Source organism: Mobula birostris, chromosome 4, assembly GCF_030028105.1.
Source record: "Mobula birostris isolate sMobBir1 chromosome 4, sMobBir1.hap1, whole genome shotgun sequence".
Lineage (NCBI taxonomy): Eukaryota > Metazoa > Chordata > Chondrichthyes > Myliobatiformes > Myliobatidae > Mobula > Mobula birostris.
The window spans coordinates 74,165,051-74,186,774 of NC_092373.1; the positions used below are offsets into that span (position 1 = coordinate 74,165,051).

Consider the following 21,724-nt stretch of genomic DNA (forward strand, 5'->3'; position numbering starts at 1 on the left):
GGTCTCCAACTCCCCACACCCCTCCCAGCTATTCCCCAAGCTGGCTTTCCTTTCCTTTCCGCACAACTCCATCCGCTCCCCCCCCCCACCTCTCTGCCACCCGTCTCCACCCCTTCGTCCCACCGCTCTTTCTTCCCTAGCACCTCACTCTGTTCCCCTTCCTTCCCTCTGCGACCCCATCATTCCACTGTCCTCAACTCTGTATTTCTCGCGTTAGTCCCGGACTCTCCTTGGCTCCGGGTACTTTGAACCGAAGCTACAAACCCAGTCCCCGGCACATTTTTTAGCATTACCCCTACACCCTTTGCCGGGGCCGAGCCAACCTCTATCCGGCAGCTGGTGCCGCCCGTATGCCGCAGCCTGGCGCGCTGTTGCATTCCGACCCGAATCTGGATCACCCCCCGCACCAGGCTTCTCTCGGTCTCCTGATACTCTCCACGAATCCTGGTTTACCAGTAAACCACACCACTCCCACACTATCGGTTACTCACCGAACACGGGCAAGTCGTAGATCTTTCTCGCTGTGGTCATTGAGGAATTCGTGGTAGCAGTCGATTTGGATGGCGTATCGTTTCCTGTCATTAACCCGCACATTGACCAGCACCGGGGAACCATTCGCGCTCCAGTACAGTCTGCCCTTTTACAGCGGGTGCTGTGTCTCAGACATGTTCATTCCCCGCGAGGCAAGAACTGCAACAACCGGGGATAGTAACTGAAATGTTACTAGAAGTTGATCTTCGCACTGATTCTCCACAGGGAAATGAACATCTTGTCCAACGACGGCATCAATGATTGTATCGGGTTGGGCTGAGATCTCTGAGGCACAGAGTGTGAGAAAACGGAGCGCTGGAATGGGACAGTGCATTTATATTAAAATTATGAATGTTAATATTTCTGAGCAACAGTTAGCTTAACAATTCCCAAAATTTATTTCCGGAAAGCATGGTACACACCTTCACACCGAAGAAATCCAATTAATTAATTCTGTATATACACACTAAGTTGTCGCTTGTCTGAATACCAGTTAGCTTAGATTAGTGTATTACCTGAGAGCACTGCAAACATCTTCACAACGAAGAACCAAATAACTTTATAGTGTGGGGCCACTTCTTTTCCATACTTGTGTTGGCATCGTGAAAATAAAACAATCTGTAGGACAAGATAAAACAGTTTAAAAATAAGCCTCCATTGGCGGGCATCTGAAATTCTTCATACTGGAGCACCGTGTTTCAAAACATTTTATTTACAGATTGCGAGGCACTGTTGAACACCAAGAGTTACAACACACATTATTGAGGTTAAAAACAGTTGGAGAAGAAGAGCTTTAATTAATCACAATCACCAGGAAATCCACTGTCACTTTCAAAAACACTACAGCGTATGGACTGAATTTCAGTGTGTGTTTTATTCATTTCTCCCGTGAAAGTGCAGCCACTTCACCTCATTTAAAACATTTCCATGGGGAACTGAACACCAAGTTGTGACACCGCTAACAGAGGAACAGCAGCGGATGTTCATTTGAAGCCCATTCACCATTAGTTCTCTCCTAACGGTGAGTCTCCTTAGCTTCGCTGTCACTATCACTGTGACTTCTGGTCAAATGTGATTATTACTGGGCTGTTTGACAGCTTCCTTTTGAATTGGCCAAGTAACCTATTACCGAACTGTACTTTGCCAATCCCAGGTGCGTTTATTCTTTAGTCTTGGGTAGGGAATGAATCAGAGACTAGCCGAGCGCAAGTCGGATTGGCTAAGTTTGGGAAAGATTGCGCGGATCATTAAGGCGAGGCATTTGGAGAGGCATGTGGTTGAGACCAGAGGGATCTTATAGCAAACACTGCCTTACAGAGGAAGGCAAGTGGCCTCGAGATTGGACAGACTTGTTCGCTCTGGGGCAGGTCCCGACTCTTATCCCCCTCTCCCCTATTAACACACGCACAGACCGACTGCGGTCAGGAAAGAGTCACTTCCAACTTTGAGAGCAACACATTATTGTACAACCAAAAGAGCTACAAAACACCAACAACATAAATTTCAAATTTATGGTATGTATTAAATATTTTTTAAAGTTTATTACTTAATTTGCACGTAACCCTCAGGCTCGCCCAGCTCGTGTTCGTCTAGGGGGAAGCAGCTTTTGGCCCCGCCAAACTGGGAATTCACGTTTGTGTGGATGCTGTGTAATGTACCGCCCAGTTACAAGTCTACAATGCAAAATATCAGACAGTGCACCATATGCAATTAATGATTGGACTTTATGAATCTTAATCTGAATATTGGATTAGTAATGAATTTTTTTTAAAAGGGCCCAATTCAAGGAAAAGTCAGAAGTTCACGCTGGAGCTCACTCAGTCGTCATTCTTCCACCATCGGTCTCCTCCGAACGTCGCCGACCTTCGGACCCTCAGATCCCAGTCCACTCCATTCGGTGGTCTACCAGCTCCCTCCTCACGCGTTTTCCCTCTTCATCTCTCCTCGACAAAAGACCGCGAAAAAAATCTTTCCAGATTAACAAGACAGAGCAACAATCTCTTATTGGCTAACTTGCATACCAAAGTCCTGTTATCTCCAGCCATAACCCAAACATTGCAGCTACAGAGAAACCATTACCTCAGTAATGAATACCACAAAGAAGCCATAACATTAGCAGTGAAACCTAACAGCGCGTTACATGTGTATTTATTAGCAATCTATATTCGTTTTTTAAAATCCAATTTTATCTCCTCAGTACAAAAATATAAACGGCGGCCAGTAAGGTTACTGATAGCAAAATTACTGCGCATCAGGTCCGATAAGCAAACTAAATAGAACATTTTAATCACCATTTACTGTTCTCATCCGCATTTTCTAGGAGTCTTATTTAACATTACATCCATAAAATTCCACCGTTTCCCGTTTCACATGACGGGATGAACTGAAGAGCCCAAGCGAGGGATCTGATGTAGGCTAAGCGTCAGATATTGATGTCCATTGCGGAAAATGACCCGCGTTCACTAAACTCTCCATCACTCGGCACGTATCACGGTGGTCGTGATTTTAAATCGGAAGATATATTTTTAAGGGGAGTGGGTGGGTTGGATAACAATCTTCTGTCTCCTTTAGTTTGCTCATGCTCGAATTTAAAGACCACAATTTGTATGAATATTTAGATATTCGAGCAACTCCCGTAGCGAGAGAGAAGAATAATTGCCATTTCTGTTATTTCAAATATTAACATGTCTCGCATAAATTAAAATAAAGAATACCACTGTAATATCTCTCATGAGATTACTCCAAGCAAAGAGTGAATTTGTGGATGAGGGACTAAAAAAGAAAATTGTCGGTGGTTGTGAGCCTTTTGCCGCAGGAAACTTCCACCAGTTGAGTTAAATTGTCCCAGCAAAGAATACCAATAACAACAGGATTCAATTACAACACGCACGAAGGTTGTGAACATTCATTTAGCTCCTTGAGCGATGGTGGATCTGGATACATCCTTACTCATCTTGAACTCATGGACAACTCGCCCTTATCGTCTCATTATCAAGAATGCATTTTCCAAAACACTATATTGCTCATTATATTGTGGTGTTTTCCTGCATTGAAATGTGTTTTATTTATTGAAGGAGTAAAATTTAAAAGATACAGATCATTTCACTAACCCACTTTGTATAATAAATAATTCTCTCCAATGGGAACCTGGATTGCGTAGGCCGCAATACTGAATCTGTTCTCTGACACATTTCAACAGGTCAGTTCCTAATTACTCGTCCAGTTAGTTTCAATGTCCTTCAACCGCACTGAATGTACCTGGTAACTATTTAATGCAAATATTTATTGGTTTAAGTACAAACTCCGGTTCATCGCGTTCAAGAGAGAAAATTAAAGCGATATAGTGAACAGCTTTCATTTAAGACTGCAAGTCTTTCTATAAACTCTGGTCGAGAAATATTATTAGCAAACTAGTTTTTCAGTCCAGACAATATAAGGAATAAAAAAATCAGCTTTGTCAGGAAAGCGGAGATAGATTTGACCACCTTCTCAACGAAATCCCGTAGTTTTAGCTTTGTTTTAATATTCTTCATTCTATGTCATTATTTTAGAAATGCTATCAGCTCATTGTAAATTCGGGGGCAAAGTATGTTCACCCACCTTCTCTTTTCAATATTTCAACTTACAAATAAAATGTCCGACTTCCGTTATCGAGTTCATTTTTGTTCTGCATTTCGCCAGCGTCGGTAACATTAAAATAATCGGTGGACTCCGGGGTGTGACGTGTGTTGAATGTTGACCGGTTACACCTACGCTGTCCTATGGTGATTCCGAGATGCGGATACTGGAAAACAGTACGTGACACTGACCTGAAAGTGATACAGAAACTTCTCTTTACTAAACCAATGAACGGCAGTCGGACCCGTTCAGATAAACTTTTACTTCCAGCTTTGCAAGTTGTTTCCTCTTTAGCTGGAAGTTCTCAGGCGTCAAGTTCTGGAGAATATAAGAATGAGATAATTCCCAAAGTGAGGTCAGGAGCAGGAAAGGTATGCCTTGAATCTTTGACTTCATGTAAGATGCATTGATTTTGTATCTGGTAATGTTATTAGATCTCATAAAAGACCAACTGTGAAAGGTCAGCAATCTATTTCATACCTTAGTTTTAGTCATGGTGTAAGTAATTGATTTAAGAACTTCCCTAACTCAAGGCTATAGCCATAGGATTGCAATGTTTGGTCCATCCTTGGAGTAAGGAGATCACCTGGGGTGTTATCTAGTACAGCAATTGAGCAGATTCCTACATGCATTTCATTGAAGGCTGAATTTGTTTCAGCCTGAGAGAAAGCATCCTGGGACATCAGAACTGCTTCCTGTGTTTTTGCTGGAGATTTGAAGGAAACAAACTAATTGTTATTTCACATCCCTTACTCCAGTCTATGTGATCCTCTCATCCATTTGTTTCAAGCGGCATTTTTAAATCAACTAATTAGCTATTACTCATGCAATCAACTTAATTATCAGATTGTTTTTAAATTAGGTGTGGAAAATATCCACACCAAAAATGCAATTTCACCCACTTTGTAGCTTGAACTTTCTCCATCAGCGTGACAAATGACATTTTTTTATTTCTTTAATTTCTCTGTTACTTATACAAGTTAGTTTTATTGTTGGGTGGGCTGTTTTGATGTTCACATAATTCTAGAAACTTGTTAAGAGATACCATTTGTATTTTCAGCCACTTCCTGTTCTATTATGTCAGAAGGAAATTGTCTTTCTACACATTTTCCATTCAGCATTTGAAAAGGTCTCACATTGGCTGGCATCGATTCTAGTTGTAGAGACTATGTGTAGGAGGGCTTTTTGCTTTCATTCTTTTAATAAAAATAAAATATATAGTTGTATACAACTATAAATATTTTTTAAAAATATAGGCCAATATGTGTGCCCTCTTATCCAATTTGTTTGAATATATGCACAGCAGCTGTAAATGTATGTTTTTTAATGAAATGCATACTTCTGTTATTATTATATATCAGTTATTTCTGGTTAAGATAGAAACCACAGAATGTCAGTAGTCTTGTAATATTGCTAAGTCCAATGCGAATTGTGGAGTTGTTGTGAAAGATGAATTAATCAATACCATCTGGAAAGGGAGTACCTGAAATTTCTCCTGACTTAAGCTTATATATTCTGGAACTGATGCTCCTATAGAGAAATGGGCAAGGAGAGGCTCAGCTTGATCCCATAACTTCATCCCTATTTACAGAGATGTCTGGAGGCAGATGACTTGTTCATGTTTTGTATTGAATAAGGAGAGCATAGAGGAGGATAAACTTACTTTAAATTGAGACTCAACAATGTAAAGTAGCTTCCAGGACTGCAATAACACTGATGACCAGAAGCTGCTAATGGTTCATTTTTCTGTGTAACTTTTACTATAATTAACATGTCTAAGCTTCTGCCCCTAACTATGACTTTCATGTTTTTAACTGGATACTCAGGGCAGTCAAGCCAGTCTCTTTTGAATTAGGACCAAAGATTTGCATGATGGAATTGATAGCTTTGTTGCTAAGTTTGTGGATGATACAAAGATAGGTGGAGGGGATGGTAGTTTTGAGGAAGCAGAGATGCTTCAGAAGGACTTAAACAGATTAGGAGAATGGGCAAAGAAATGACAATGGAATTCAGTGTTAGGAGTGTATGGTCATGCACTTTGGTAGAAGAAATAAAAGCATAGACAACTTTCTAAATGGAGAGAAAATTCAAAAATCTGATGTGCAGAGGAACATGGGAGTCCTCGTGCAGAATTCTCTAAAGTTTAATTCACAGGTTGAGTCAGCGGTGAGGAAGGCAAGTACGATGTTAACATTCATTTTGAGAGGACTAGAATATAAAAGCAAGGATGTATTGTTGAGGTTATATAATGCACTGGTGAGGCCTCACTTGGAGTATGCTGAGCGTTTCTGGGCCCCTTATCTCAGAAAAGATGTGCTGACATTGGACAGAGTTCAACAAACGTTCACCAAGATGATTCCAAGATTGAAAGGTCGATCATATGAAGTGTGTTTGATGGTTCTGGGCCTGTACTCACTGGAATTCAGAAGGATGGGGACGGAGGGCACGAAATCTCATTGAAACCTATTGAATGTCGAAAGAGGATGTGGAGAGGATGTTTCCCATGGTGGGGAAGTTCAAGACCAGAGGACACACCTCAGAATAGAGGGATGTCCATTTAGAATGGAGATGAGGAGGAATTTCTTTAGCCACAGAGTAGTGAATCTATTGCCACAGGTGGTTGTGGAGGCCAAATCATTTGGTATTTTTAAGGCAGAGGTTGATAGGCTCTTGATTAGTTGGGGTATGATGCGATATGGGGAGAAGGCAGGAGATTGGGGTTGAGAGGGGAATCGATCGGCCATGATGAAATGGTGGACAACACTTGATGGACAAAATGGTCTAATTCTGCTGTGATATCTCATGGCCTAAAGAATAGGTCTAATGTCCTGACAGAATGCAAATGCAGCAAATGGGCAATATCACATCTAAGTAACCACAGAATTGATGATCTACTTGATTTATTTCTGTGATATTTGAGTTGAAGCTATTTGTCTGCATTGGATTTATTTTGCATGTTGTGGATAGGGGAATTCTAGAGAAACTCCTCAATTTTTTGGGGTGGTTCCCATTTTAAGGACGACTGACCAGATTATCCAGAGCTACAGTTAGTTCTATCTGCACTCAGCTCCTGTAAACAAGCAATGAGATTGCATTTTGTAGCTGGTGCACACTGCAGACACTGCTTCACATATATTAGGCTCACAACAACTCTGAAAGATTGCATTGATAATTGTCTATAAAGGAAGTTTTGTATTTCTCTCTAAAGCAGGAATGCACAAACCCTGTCGCTCAACACTTGAGCACTAGCCATCTAAATGGGCACTGACAGTCTGTTTTGCAGTATTCCTACACTCAACACCATCTATAAAATGCAGAGCAATTGGTTATGACTGTAGCAGCACCTCTCAAAAGTCTAACTCAACAACTGACAAGTTCAAAGGAAGCAGGAACCTCCAGTTTCATTTCCAAGTCAGACTTAGAAACATTCAGGTTCCTTTATTGGCATGTCTGTTTGAATGCATTCATCATATAGACTTCAGTGGATCAAGAACAGCGCTCACAAAACGTGTCAAGGATAATGGAAATAAATGCCAGTCTTGTAAGTGATACCACTAACCCATAATAGAATTTGAAATAAGCAAGCGCTTTCTGCTGATTGCTGTCACTGCATATTTCTGCAGTCTCCATTGCTACCATGTTACACCTGCACAAATGTGCCAGGAATAATCTGGGACTGTCATTTTGCTTCTCCAAGCTCAAAATTTAGCTCACCCACTCAGCAGTGTGGCACCCAATTACTCTTGAATGATTTTCATAAAACATATGTTGCATCTGTTTGGATGTGGCCAAGTGTCTCATAGTCTATTGAATTTGAATCAGTATGGTATTGTATAGAGAAAACCTGTCTATAGTGAGGTCCCACAAACTGAGGTAGAGCAATATAGGGATAATTATTTTCTGGGTGCTGTTGACCATGAGACCATAAGATATAGGAGTAGAAGTAGGCCATTCGGCCCATCTAGTCTGCTCTGCCAATCAATCATGGACTGATCTGATTCTTCCAGTCATCCCCACTCCCCTGCCTTCACCCCATACCCTTTGATGCCCTGGCTAATCATGAACCTATCTATCTATTGCTTACATAATTTATTCTGGAATTTCTTAACCACTTGCTGTGATCTTAATACCTTTCTAAATTGGAAAATGTAGGAAAACAATTATCCTGACATTGCTATAATGTATTTCTGTTAGTTCAGTTTATCTTGTATTTATTACTTTTACTTCACTGAAGTTCACAGAATGGGGAATCTGTGGTATTTATCACATGGTCCTCTCCACATTGTTTCACTCTAATATTGTTCCTCTATTGAACAGTTTGTGGTTCCTACAGTCCAAACAGTTTCATTTGCCTTCTTACCTATTCATTTTCAATGTTTTAAATATAATTAAATAGGCTTGGTGGGGTAACTTTTCATCCAAGCATTAGAAATCAAGGTCTGTTACAAGATTGGACTAACCACAGCCCTTAAGATAGATATGTCTCCAAAGAGGTTAAAGAGGAAGGTTCTTCTGAATCTAATTCAACCTGGTACTCACAGATTACTAGATTACTTTTGATTAATTTAAAATAGTGTCAGTATTGAATGGTATGAAAGAATGACTGCTATGTCTGTAGATGCTTATGCCTGTTTTGTTATGATTTTTGAGTGCAGATGTCACAATAATTTGCTTGTTCACTGGAAAACCGCCAAGATATGTTTTCAAACTTCCCTGTAAATCCTAGAATTGAGAGTTCGTACTTAATTTGCGCATTAGATGGGCAGTTCATATTGTTCAAACACCAAATCAGAAGTCACCCAAAAATTTGTGAAATTATAGGAGGAATTTCTCCAGTCAGAGAATGGTGAACTTGTGGTATTTGTTACTACAGGTGGCTGTGGAGGACAAGTCATTGGGTATATTTAAGGCAGAGCCTGATAGGTCCTTGATTGGCCAGGACATGAAAGGATACAAGGGAAAGCAAGAGATTGGGGCTGAGAGGAAAACTTGATCTGCCATGATGAAATGGTGGAACAGACTCGATGGGCTAAATAGCCTAAGTCTGCTCCTATATCTTATGGTCTCATGGTGTTAAGGAATCATTTTTGTGGTTTCTGCTTTTAAACAACATTAAAACCAAAGTTGATTATTTCCCCATCAGAGACTCATATTCAACAGGCAACATCAATGGCTTTCTCTCAATAAACAAATGGAAAATGGGCAAATGGTCTTGCAGTGATCATTCCAAGGCAGTCTGAAGCAATTATTGAGTTGGGTGATGATGAGAATGGCTGGATTGTGCTGGGTGGTGATGATGGTGAAGGCAGGGTAATAATTGTTCAATGGTTACCTGGAAACACCATAATGCCTGACAAATGCAGAAAGTTCATTGTGTTGGATGGATATGCCTAATCCCAATCATTTGCCACATCTGTAAAGGCGCTGGGGAAACAAAACAAAAGATATGTGATCCACAGTAATCATTTCACAGAAACATGATCTGTTTCAAGGGCCACAAATTAATAAGCTGACATACTGAATAAAAACACTTGACACCATGCAGCTTTTATGTTGTGTACTCCTTGTTAAACTATGAGTAAGTAACACAGGTAATAAATTGTGGCATGTTGATCTCATTTCTCTTATGGATCAAAGGGATGGTGACATTTTTATAGAATCGTACATGCATGAAATATGATAGGCAAGTTAGATTATGGGAGGCCCAGTGACCCAAGCTGTAGTGCTGCTGCCTCTCAGTTCCAGTGAGCTCTGTATGATCCTGAACTCTGCATGATGTTTGCATTTTCTTCTTGTGCCAATGTGAGGTTGTTCCCAGGTACTGCAGATCAAAGAAAAGACAGCAATCCGGAGATTACAACACTGAAGGTCCTGAAATTTGGGGAAAGAATAGTAATGTAGAGATAATAAATTTTTATGACCACTGTAGAAGATTAACACCTGATATATTGGAAAGCATGTGTGGAAATGGGAAAAATAAGGTCATATGAGGTGGGAACTTTAATGCTCATAGTACAATGTGGGTTTGTAGTGACTCAAATGTGAATGGTACCATGGTGGAAGACTATCCGGAAGAAAATCCTGGATTCTGGATTTCCTGACAGAGAGACCACAGTCGGTCTGTGTTGGCAGGAACATCTCTGACTCCATCGCGCTGAGCACTGGATCCCCACAAGGCTGTGTGCTTACCCCATTGCTGTTTACACTGCTGGCATATGACTGTGCAGCCAGATTCAAGGAGAACCTGATCATTAAATTTGCTGATGATACCACAGTGGTGGGGCTCATCAGCAAAAATGATGAAACGATGTACAGGGAGGAGGTCAAACACCTAGAGAGCTGGTGCAGTGATGCTTAATGTCACCAAAACCAAGGAGATGATCGTCGATTTCTGACGGTCTCAGCCTGAGCACACACCCCTCAGCATCAGCGGCTCCACAGTGGAGTGAGTGGAAAACATCAAGTTCCTTGGGGTGCAGATCTCGGACAATCTCACCTGGTCCAGGAACACCACTGGAATTATGAAGCGGGCCCAGTAGAGATTGCACTTTCTGAGGAAGCTTAAACAAGCATCACTCCCACTAACATCTTAACTACATACTACAGAGGCGTGGTTGAGGGTGTGCTGACCTTTTGCATCACAACCTGGTACTCCAGCTGCAGTGCTGTCGACGAAAAAGCCTTGCAGAGGGTGGTTAGGGGAGCAGAGAAGGTTATTGGGGTCTCCCTACCTTCTGTCCAAGACCTCTTTCAGAGTCGATGCCTCCAGAAGACACAGTACATCATTAGAGACCCCTCACACCCTCTCCATTAACTGTTTGTTCTTCTGCCATCAGGCAAATGTTACAGGAGCATCAAAACTAAAACCACAAGGCTACTAAACAGCTTCCTCCCACAGGCAGTCAGACTGCTAAATAGCTGCTCCACCTGACTCTGCTTTGGACACTTTTAACTTGCACTGGACACTTATAACTTGATTTTAACTGACATGTGGCTGTTGTGTTTTACTATTTATTGTTATGTTTATTATTTAGTGTTGCGTTTGTTCTGTTATGATTGCACTGCTCCTGGGAAACGCTGTCTCATTCTGCCCTGCAGAGCTGATGTACGGTTAGAATGACAATAAAGTTTTTTGAATCTTGAATCTTGAATCTTGAAAAATGTTTGGTGTGCTTGAATGATGGTAGGAGTACCATGATAAGACTATTAAACAACACTGTTTCTGTTATAGACATTACACTGGTATCTGAGGATGTAGCAAGTGTGTGTTACTGGAAAGGATATAATAACACAACTGTGGAGAGTGATAATTTCCCATTATCTGTAAAATGGGAATAGATGCATATCAGAGCAAAGGATCTCCTGTCCCCAGATAGCATTTTTTAAAAAGGCAAATTGGGATGATTTATGAGAAAGTAGATTTCCTGATCATTTGGTTTTGGAGGATATTAAGTTGAGTCATAATGCCTTGTGCTCTGTACTCAACTCAATAGCTAAGGAAACAATTCCCAGAACTGTGGGAGATAATAAAAGGAGAGCTGTTCCCTGGTGGACTGATGAATGTAAAGGAGCTGTGAAGAGGGGACATAAAGCTTTTTGGGAAGCTAGGCATTGTTAATCCTATTCATCTTTCATGCAACATAAAAGACCTCAAGCTATAGTTAGAAAAGTAGTGAGATGGACAAAGAAAGTGTATTGGAGAACATACTATGATAGCATTGGGAAAGAGATCCAGGCAGGAGAAGTTTGGGGTATGATACAGAAAACTTGATGCATTACCAACTTTATATGTTGGGAGAAGTCTGCAGTTACTGACTTTGAAGAAGCAAAATTATTAGCAAAAACTCTCAATCTCTCATGATATCCAAAGTTCCTTGGACCTGTTGATCTTAACTTCCACCTTATGAGAACATCTGGCTTTGAACTTTCATTTTACTTTTGAATCACCCCTGCAAGTTCCATATAGACTTACCTGCAAGTTGCTGCACCCTGTCTACTTGCCAGGTCCTGTCTTATCACGTTGAATTTGGTCTCCACACATTTCAGGCCTTTAAGTTTTGATTCCCTTGTTTTATGTGGCTGACTTTGTTGTACCTCAGAGACATTACACTACAAAGTAACAATAAAGATTATATTAAAAAAGAATAATCACATTTTTGAGCAGAAGTAACAATATTATCCTAACAAAAGACATTTAACATTATTGAGCCTACAATTAAAATACCTTATCCTCATCTGTGGAGTCTAGATGTAATACACACCAAAAGCATGGACTACAACCTGCCTCCAGACCTATGCCAATGTTTCTCCATTTTTTGGCAATGAGGTTATGGATCAGGTTGACCTGTTCTTTGACTATTTCCTCCGTAATATATAAGCATCATTTTCAGTAAATGAGGAGATGTTCGAGGTTCTATCAGATCTTTGACATTCTGCATTTTAAACAGAAATATTTATAGTCTAATAATTAAAGAAGCTTCAGTAAACTAAAACAGGCTGCATGCAGACACAAAAAAGCAGAAGGTCTAACTGGCCTGAACTGAACAGTATGTATGTAAAACGTATCTCCACATCTCCATCTGTACTGAAAGGGTTCAAGGTGAAAGATCTTCCAAATGTCTCCACAGACACCATTGGTATGCCTATTTATTAATATGGTTTCAGCAGATGATGTGTAGGGTGATAGATAAACATATTGTACAACAGGAAGTGGCTGGAAACAGATAGCAAAGCTCTGGACTCTTATTTTTCTGTTAACTGCAAAGTGACTTGGTTTTAACTATGAGTACATCAAATCAGCCCATGCAGCAATAAAAGTATGCTAAATAACTAACAAAAGGAACAGAAGAAATGGTGAAAAACACCTACACTGATTCTAACCACATAGGAGCACAGTGGGTGAGAACATTTTTGGCATAAAAACTTCTCAGTCAGAACTTGAAAACAAACTGCTCATTAATATAGGACAGTACAGCATAGGAACAGGTCTTTATACCAGAAAGTTGTGCCAAGCTAATTAACTTATTAATCAAGTGGCTAACTAAACTAATTCTTCTCCCTACACAACCTTTCCATTTCCTGTACATTCATGAGCCTGAGACTCTCCTGAACACTTTGATTATAGTTGCCTCCACTACTAGCCAGGCAGCATATTCCAGTCACCCACCACTGTAAAAACAAAGTTGTCCCACACTGCTCTGGTAAATTTACCTCCTTTCAGTTTAAACACATGCCTTGGGAAAAGATACAGTCTCTCTACTTTATCTATGCCTCAATCTTATAAGAATTTATCAGATCTCCCCTCAGCCTCCACTGCACCAGAGAAAACAATCTAAGATTGTCCAACCTCTCCTTAGAGCACATGTCCATTAAATCCAGGTAGAATCCTGGTGAACCTCTTCTACAACCTTTCTAGAGCTGCACCATCCTTCCTATAATGGGGCAACCAGACTGAATGTGATAATCCAAATTTGGCCGAAATGTTTTATATAAAACTGCAACAAAGCTCCCAACCCATGCATTCAATTCCTTGAGAAATGAACAAAGCATGCCTTCTTTACCACCCTATCAACCAGCATAGCTATTTCCAGGGAATTATGGACTTAGACCCCAAGATCTCTCTGCACATCAACACTTAATGGTCTTGCCATTAGCAGTGTCTTGTCTCCTTACATTTGATCTTTTTAAGAGCAATACTTCACATTTGGCTGGGTTGAACTCCATCTCGCATTTCTCTGCCTGTATCTGCAAATGATCTATATCCCACTGTATCCTTTGCCAGTCTTCTATACTATCCACAGCACCAGTCTTCATATCATCTGCAAACTTACTAAACCACCCATCTACATGTTCATCCACATTATATATCACAAGCACTAGAGGTTCCAGTACAGATCCCTGCACAGTACTAATTACAGACCTCCAACCAGAATAAGTCCCATTGACCACTACCCTCTGTCTTCTATGAGCTAGCCAAGTCTGAATCCAAAGGCTAATTCATTGCAAATCCCATTCATCTTAATCTTTTGTTGAGCCTCCCATGGGAAACCTTCTCAAATGCCTTTTCAAAATCTATGTAGACAACATCCACAGCTCTATCTTCATCAACTCCTCAGAAATAAACAGTCCAGTTTGTAAGACATGACCTGCCCTGCACAAAGCCAGAACAACTGTCCCTAATTTGGCAAGGCTTTCCAATTGTTCAGAACTCCTCTCCCCAAGAATCTTCTCCAATATCTTCTCTATGACTGACTTAACAGTCTAAAGGTTCCATCATTATCCATAATTACCTTCTTCAACAATGGAACAATATTAACAACTTGCCAGTTTTCCAGGATCTCGATGTCCCTATGTGATATATGAAAATATTGATTTACGCCCTAGCAATTTCACCTCTTTCATCTCTCAATAACCTAGGGTATATCACATCAGGCCCTAGGGATTTACCAATCTTAGTGATCTTAAGAAAAACAATACTACCTCTTTTATCTCCAAATGCTCTAGCAAATTAGCACACTCACACTGGTCTCCCTATCCTCCACATCCTTCTCCTCGGTAAATCCTGATGCAAAGTATTCATTTAGGAACTCATCCACATCATCTGCCTCCAAGACACATTTCCTCCTTTATCTCAAAGTGGTCCTATTCACTCCCTGGTTATCCTTTTGCTCTTGCTGTATAGGATGCCTTGAGATTCTCTTTAATACTATTTGTCAAGGACATTTATAGCCTCTCCTACTTTCTCTAATTCCCTTCTTGAGTTCTTTTCTGGCTTCTTAATAATTCTCAAGGATCTTTTCTGACATCTTTATAATCCTCAAGGGCTCTGTTTGATTTTTGCTTGCTAAACCTTACATTTTTTTTTCCTTTTAAGTAAATTCAGCATCACTCTCAATATCCAAGGTTTCCTTACCATTTTAACTTTGTCCTAACTTCTTATTGGAGTGTACCTCTACTGAACTCTGTGACTTGATGTTTAAACAATTTCCATTTGTCAGATGAGAACTTGTCCAGGAATAACTATTCCAAATTAACTCTCCTTCATTCCTGCCTAATACTTTGGACTTTGAGGTTTATAGAGCATCGGAATTGATTAATAGTTGTTTCATGAGATTCTTAATCATTTACATATCCTGGATGTAAGTGTGTATTTGACTTTCTGAAAAGCATTAGACTTTTTGAAATTATTTGGGGCTGAACTGCAACACTTGCACATTGGTTGGTTTTAAGTCACCAAAGTTCTCCAGGTCTCCCATGACCCTACAGGTCTCCAAGGTTTATTCAATGTTTTCGAATTCCTCTCGAGGTTTCCTGTGTCCCCCTCGGCAGTTGGGTGCCAGCCATAGGAAAGTGGGTACTGTAATGAGCTCTTCAGGCCTGTGTGGGGAGCCAGAGAGCACAGGGCAACAAGGTTTTCAGAGCCCTTGAATTGCTTAATCGTTGTTTAATGTGAGCCATTAATCATTTGGATTCCCTTATGCTATTCTCGAGCTACTAGCTCTTTGTAATGCGGTCTCATGGTGCTTTCTGTTTAAAACTGTTAAACTTATTTGGATAGGTTCAGGGATTTTGTGTTACTTGGATTACTTAAGGAGACACCTGATTAGCACTAATTGTGGGGTCCCTGCTTTGAGAATGCTACATCTCACTGTGTCACTCAGCCTAGTCACCAATGTTCTGTTGGAGTTCTAATGAATAAGCTTTGGTCACCGTCTCTACATTGGAGTCTGCCTTTCCTCCACAATTAGATTCTGACATTGTAACACCATACCAAATCTGCATTAAACAATCCAAGATTTTGAAACCATTCATTTCTCATCCACCCAAAGCTGAAGATCTTATGAAAACAAAGTACAGTAAGGTCTTCTTTATACTTTCTGGGATTCTATTCACATTTTCCTTCTATGTTAACCAGGTATCCATCCACATACTTAGAAACTTTACCGCTGACTCTGGTTTAAGAGATTTGCCATATGACTTGAGATCAATTGTGGGTATAATGTTCCTTTTTTAAAAAAAACTTTAATCTTTGCAACAGAAAACTTAAATGCTCACTGATGTCCCCATTCCTCTACTTCATTAACAGCCGCCTGCATTTTCCAAACAAAATAATTTATATTCCTGTCTCTCTTCAACACTGCATCATCATCAGCATATAACAATTTGGAAACATCTGAACCAACATTTAGGAAAATATCATTCATCATAATATTAAAAAGGAGTGGTCTACACACTCTCCCCTGTGGAGTCCCACTCTCTACTTCATACTCCTTAGAGAATGGTGTTTCCACATAACTTGTATCTTTCGATCACATAAAAATATCTAGAATCAAATTGAACATTCTACCACCTATTCCCATCTTTTTCAGTTCATTCAGCAACCCTCATGTCCATAACACATCATAAGCTTTCTCTACTTAAAAAACTGCTACCACTTATTCTTTATTAACTTGGGTCTCATGAATATCAAATTCAAAACCTAACGCCGAGCCAATGGTCATTCTCCCTTTATGAAATCCAGATTGGTGTACAGCTAATTCTCACTACATTCTACAAAATACAAAAGCCTTGCTATAACTATTCATTCCATTACCTTAGGTACATGTGAAGTTAGCAAAATAGGTCTATAACCCAAGTGCTCTGATTGATCCTTACCAGGTTTCAACACAGGGATAACAACTGCTAATTTCCATGAACCAGGAACCCGTAATGTATCAAAGAATTTCAAAACCACAAGAGTTTTGAATCCAATAATCATATAAACATATTATAACAAATATCAACTTTCCCAAGTGATGCCTGACCAACACCATTAATAGTCCTTTTAAGTTCAGATGATGTAAATATGACATCAAAGCAGGAACTGGAACATTCTCTTTTTCTCAGAATTCTCAGGATTGCATTCCAAAACTGTTACTCTGTAAGACCTCTATTCTTTTCTCAAATTGACTGAACTATGTACACTGACATTTTTTTGCTAATAATTCAGCTTTTTCAGAGTCAGTAACTGCAATCCTCACCCCACCATATAAAGTTGGTAATGCATCAAGTTTTTCAAATCCCCCGATTTTCTGTATCAAACCCCAAACCTCCCCTGCCTGGATCTCTTTCCCAATGCTATCATAACAAGTTCTCCAATACATTTCCTTTGTCCATCTCACTATTTTACTAACTATAGCTTGAGATCTTTAATGTTGTATGAAAGATGACTAGGAGTATCAGTACCTAGCTTTCCAAAAAGCTTTATGCCCCTTCACGGCTCCTTTACATTCATCAATCCACTGGGGAACAACTCTCCTCCAAAACCAAATGATCAGAAAATCTATGTTCTCATAAATCATCCCAATTCACCTTTTTCAAAAATTCCATCTGGGGACAGGAGATCCTTTACTCTGATACGCATCTATTCCCAATTTACAGATAATTGGGAAATTATCACTCTCCACATTTGTGTAATTATATCCTTTACAGTTACACATACTTGCTACATCCTCAGATACCAGAGTAAAGTCTATAGCAGAAGCAGTGTTGTTTAATAGATTTTTCCTTATGCTCCTACCATCATCCAAGCTCACCAAAGATTTTTCTTCTGGATAGTCTTCCACCACGGTCCCATTCACACTTGTGTCATTACAAAACCCACATTGTACAATAAGCATTAAAATTCCCATACCATATAACCTTATTTTTCCCATTTCCACACACACTCTTCAATATATCCAGTGTTAAACTTTCATAGTTGTCATAAACATTTATTTTCTATACTTTACTATTCTTTCCCCAAAGTTCAATCACAATTGAAGAATGATTTTAGGGAGAGATTTTAGGTAGAAAGTTGAAAGCAGGACCTTCAGAGTAGTAATCTCTGGATTGTGGCCTTTTCTTAAATCTGTAGTACCTGGAGAAAACTCACATTGTCTCAAAAAAAATGCAAACACCATGCAGAGTTCAGGATCATACACAGCTCACTGGAGCTGGGAGGCAACAGCACTACAGCTTGGGTCACCGGGCCTCCCATTATCTAATTTGCCCATCATATTTCATGCATGCACAAACACTATCAAAATGTCACCTCCGAATTGTTCCATAACAGAAATGAAATCAACATGCCACAATTTATTACCTGTGTTATTTACTCATAGTTCAACAAGGAGTACACAACATAAGCAGGGCGAAAAGCATTATCAAGGACGCATCTCACCCTAACCATGGACTTTTTACTCTCCTCCCATCCAGTAGGCGCTACAGGACCCTCCATTTCTGCACCAGCAGGCACAGGAAGAGCTTCCTCCCTGAGGCTGTGACCCTGCTGAACCACACATCACAGCGCTAAGCAGTATTGCACACATATTGTACTTTCTCAGGACTTTTATATTTGTGTGCTGTAGCACTTACTTTTTATTTGCAGTGATTTTGTAAATAACACGATTCTTTGCATTTCTGGTTAGATGCTAACTGCATTTCATTGGCTTTGTATCTGTACTTGGCACTATGACAATAAGGTGGAATCTAATCTAATCTAAAAGCTGCATGGTGTCAAGTGCTTCTTTCAAGATATCAGTTTATTCATTTCTGGCTCTTGAAACAGATCATGTTTCTGTGAAATGATTCCTGTGGATCACAGATCTCTTGTTTTATTTGCCCAGCACCTTCACAGATGTGGTAAATGATTGGAATTAGGTATATCCATTCAACACAATGAACTCTCTGCATTGGTCAGGCATTGTGGTCTTTCCAGGTGACCATTGAAATATTATTACCCTGCCTTCACTACCATCACCACCCGGCACAATCCAGCCATTCTCATCATCACCCAACTCAATAATTGCCTCAGACTGCCTTAGAGTGATCACTGCAAGAGCATTGACCCATTTTCCATTGGTTAATGAGAGAATGCTATTGATGTTGCCTATTGAATACGAGTCTGTGCTGGGGAAAGGCTCAACTTTGGTTTTAATATTTCTTAAAAGCAGCAAACACAAAAATTATTTGTTAACACCATAAGAACATCAGATGTAGGAGCAGACCTAGGCCATTTGGCCCATCGAGTCTGTTCCACCATTTCATCATGGCAGATCAATTTTTCCTCTCTGTCCCAATCTCCGGCCTTCCCCTTGTATCCCTTCATGCCCTGACCGATCAAGAATCTATCAAGCTCTGCCTTGAATATACCGAATGGCTTTCCTCCACAGCCACCTGTGGTAACAAATACCACAGATGCACCATTCTCTGGCTAAAGAAATTACTCCTCCAATTTCAGAAATGTTTGGGTGATTTCTGATTTAGTGCTTGAGCAATATAGACTGCCCACCTAATGCACAAATTAAGAATGAACTTTAAATTCTAGGACTTACAGTGATTCAAATTCAAAAGATTCTGAGACACTTAGCCACATCCTGACAAATGCAACATAATTGCAAATTCTTTTTATGAAAATCATTCAAGAGTAATTGGATGCCACACTGCTGAGTGGCTGAACTAAATTGTGGCCTTGGAGAAGCAAAAACCACAGTTCAAGATTATTCCTGGCACATTTGTGCAGGTGTGACATGGTAGCTATGGAAACTGCAGACATATGCGGTGATGTCAAACAGCAGAAAGCACTTACTTATTTCAAATTCTATTAAGAGTCAGTGGTGTCACCCACAAGACTGTCATTTCTTGCCATTATCTTTGACAAGTTGATTGTGAACCTTGTTCATGATCCACTGAACTCCATATGGTGAATTCATTCAGACAGAGATGCCAGTAAATGATAAAGGAACATTTCCAAGTCTGGAGTATATGTGACCAGGAAATGAAACCAGAGGTTCCTGCCTCCTTTGAACTGATCAGTTGGAGAGTTAGAGTTTTGAGAGGTGCTGCTACAGTGATAACTTAGTAATTACACTGCATTTTATAGGTGGTCTTGAGTGTAGGAATACTGCACAACAAACTGTCAGTGCCCACTTAGATGGCTGGCCCTCAAGTGTTGAGGAACAGAGTTTGTGCATTCCTGCTTTAGAGAGAAATACAAAACTTCCTTTATAGACAATTAAAAATGCAATCTTTCAGAGTTTTTGTGAGCCTCATATTCGTGAGGCAGTGTCTGCAGTGTGCACCACCTGCAAATTGCAATCTGATTGCCTGTTCAAAGGAGCTGAGTACACATTGAAAACGTCTTAGACTACAGCAACATCACAGTCATAGAACTGAAGAAATACTCTAGATCTAACTGTAACTCTGGATAATCTGGTCAAGTGTCATTAAAGTAATGACAACCACCCATCAAATTGAGAAGTTTCTCTAGAATCCCCTGTTCGCAAAATGAAAAATAAATCCAATTCACCCAAATAGCTTCTACTTTAATATCAAAGGAGTAAACCAAATAGACCATCAATTGCATCATGACTTGGATGTCATCTTACCCATTACTGAATTTGCATTCTGTAAGGATATTATGCCTAGTGTTTAGACCATGAGATATCAGAATAGAATTACACTATTTGGTCCACCAAGTATTGCTGCCATTTCATCATGGCTGATCAATTCCCCTCTGAACCCCAAACTCCTGCCTACTACCCATATCCCATCATGCTCTGACCAATCAAGAGCCTATCAACCTCTGCCCCAAACATACCCAACGATTTGGCCTTCAAAGCCGCCTGTGGCAACAAATTCCAGAGATCCACCACTCTCTGGCTGAAGAAATTCCCCCTCATCTCCATTCTAAATGGACATCACTCTATTTTGAGGATGCGTCCTCTAATCTTGAACTTCCCCACCATAAGAAACATCCTCTCCATACCTAATCTATCTAGGCCTTTCAACATTCGACAAGGTTCAATGAGATCCCCCCCTTCATTCTTCTGAATTCCAGTGAGTACAGGCCCAGAGCTCATATAATCGGCCTTTCAATCCTGGAATGATTTTTGTGAACCTTCTTTGTACTCTCTCTAATATCAGCACATCATTTTTAAGATAAGGGGCCCAGATGTGCTCAGAATACTCCAAGTGAGGCCTCACATTGCTTTATGAAGCCACTACAACAGGTCCTTGCTTTTATATTCTAGTCCTCTCAAAATGTGCTAATGTCACGTTTGTCTACCTCACCACTGACTCAGTCTGCAAATGAACCTTTAGAGAATTCTGCACAAGGGCTCCCAAGTCCCTCTGTACCTCAGATTTTTGAATTTTCTCTTCATTTACAGAATTGTCTACGTTTTTATTTCTTCTCCCAAAGTGCATGACCATACACTTCCCGATACTGTATTCCATTGCTATTACTTTCCCCATTCTCCTAATATGTCTGTCCTTCTGAAGCCTCTCAGCTTCCTCAACGCTACCATCCCCTCACCTATCTTTGTTTGATCCACAAACTTGGCAATAAAGCTATCAATTCCATCATCCAAATCATTGGTCACAATTCAAGAGGGAATTATGCAGATGAGACTGGAGTCACTGCCCTGAGCATCGAGTTAAAAACCTGAAAGTCATAGTTAGGTGCAGCAGCTTAAAAGTGATAATTATAATGAGAGTGACATGGAAAAATGAACCATGAGCAGCTTCTGGTCATCAGTGTTATTGCAGTCCCAGA

At 40.1% G+C, this 21,724-nt stretch overlaps 1 protein-coding gene across 22 annotated transcripts in view; it reads right to left on the reverse strand.

Moving 5' to 3' along the window:
* Nucleotides 1–21,724, reverse strand: part of LOC140196419 (uncharacterized) — a 43,259-nt gene that overhangs the window by 15,130 nt on the left and 6,405 nt on the right. For 7 of the 22 annotated variants that reach the window (XM_072255610.1, XM_072255604.1, XM_072255603.1 and 4 more), the window contains exons 2-5: nucleotides 12,122–12,258; nucleotides 4,158–4,340; nucleotides 1,047–1,149; nucleotides 492–846 (exon numbers count right to left, since the gene is read on the reverse strand). In XM_072255610.1, coding sequence (XP_072111711.1) covers nucleotides 1,068–1,149; nucleotides 4,158–4,340; nucleotides 12,122–12,258 — 402 coding nt within the window. In that variant the 3' untranslated portion in view covers nucleotides 492–846; nucleotides 1,047–1,067. Of the gene's footprint in view, nucleotides 1–491; nucleotides 847–1,046; nucleotides 1,150–2,077; nucleotides 2,205–2,348; nucleotides 4,468–5,051; nucleotides 5,133–9,481; nucleotides 9,574–12,121; nucleotides 12,259–21,724 lie in introns of those variants that run through there. The other 15 variants (XM_072255591.1, XM_072255609.1, XM_072255592.1 and 12 more) reach the window with 14 other exon arrangements.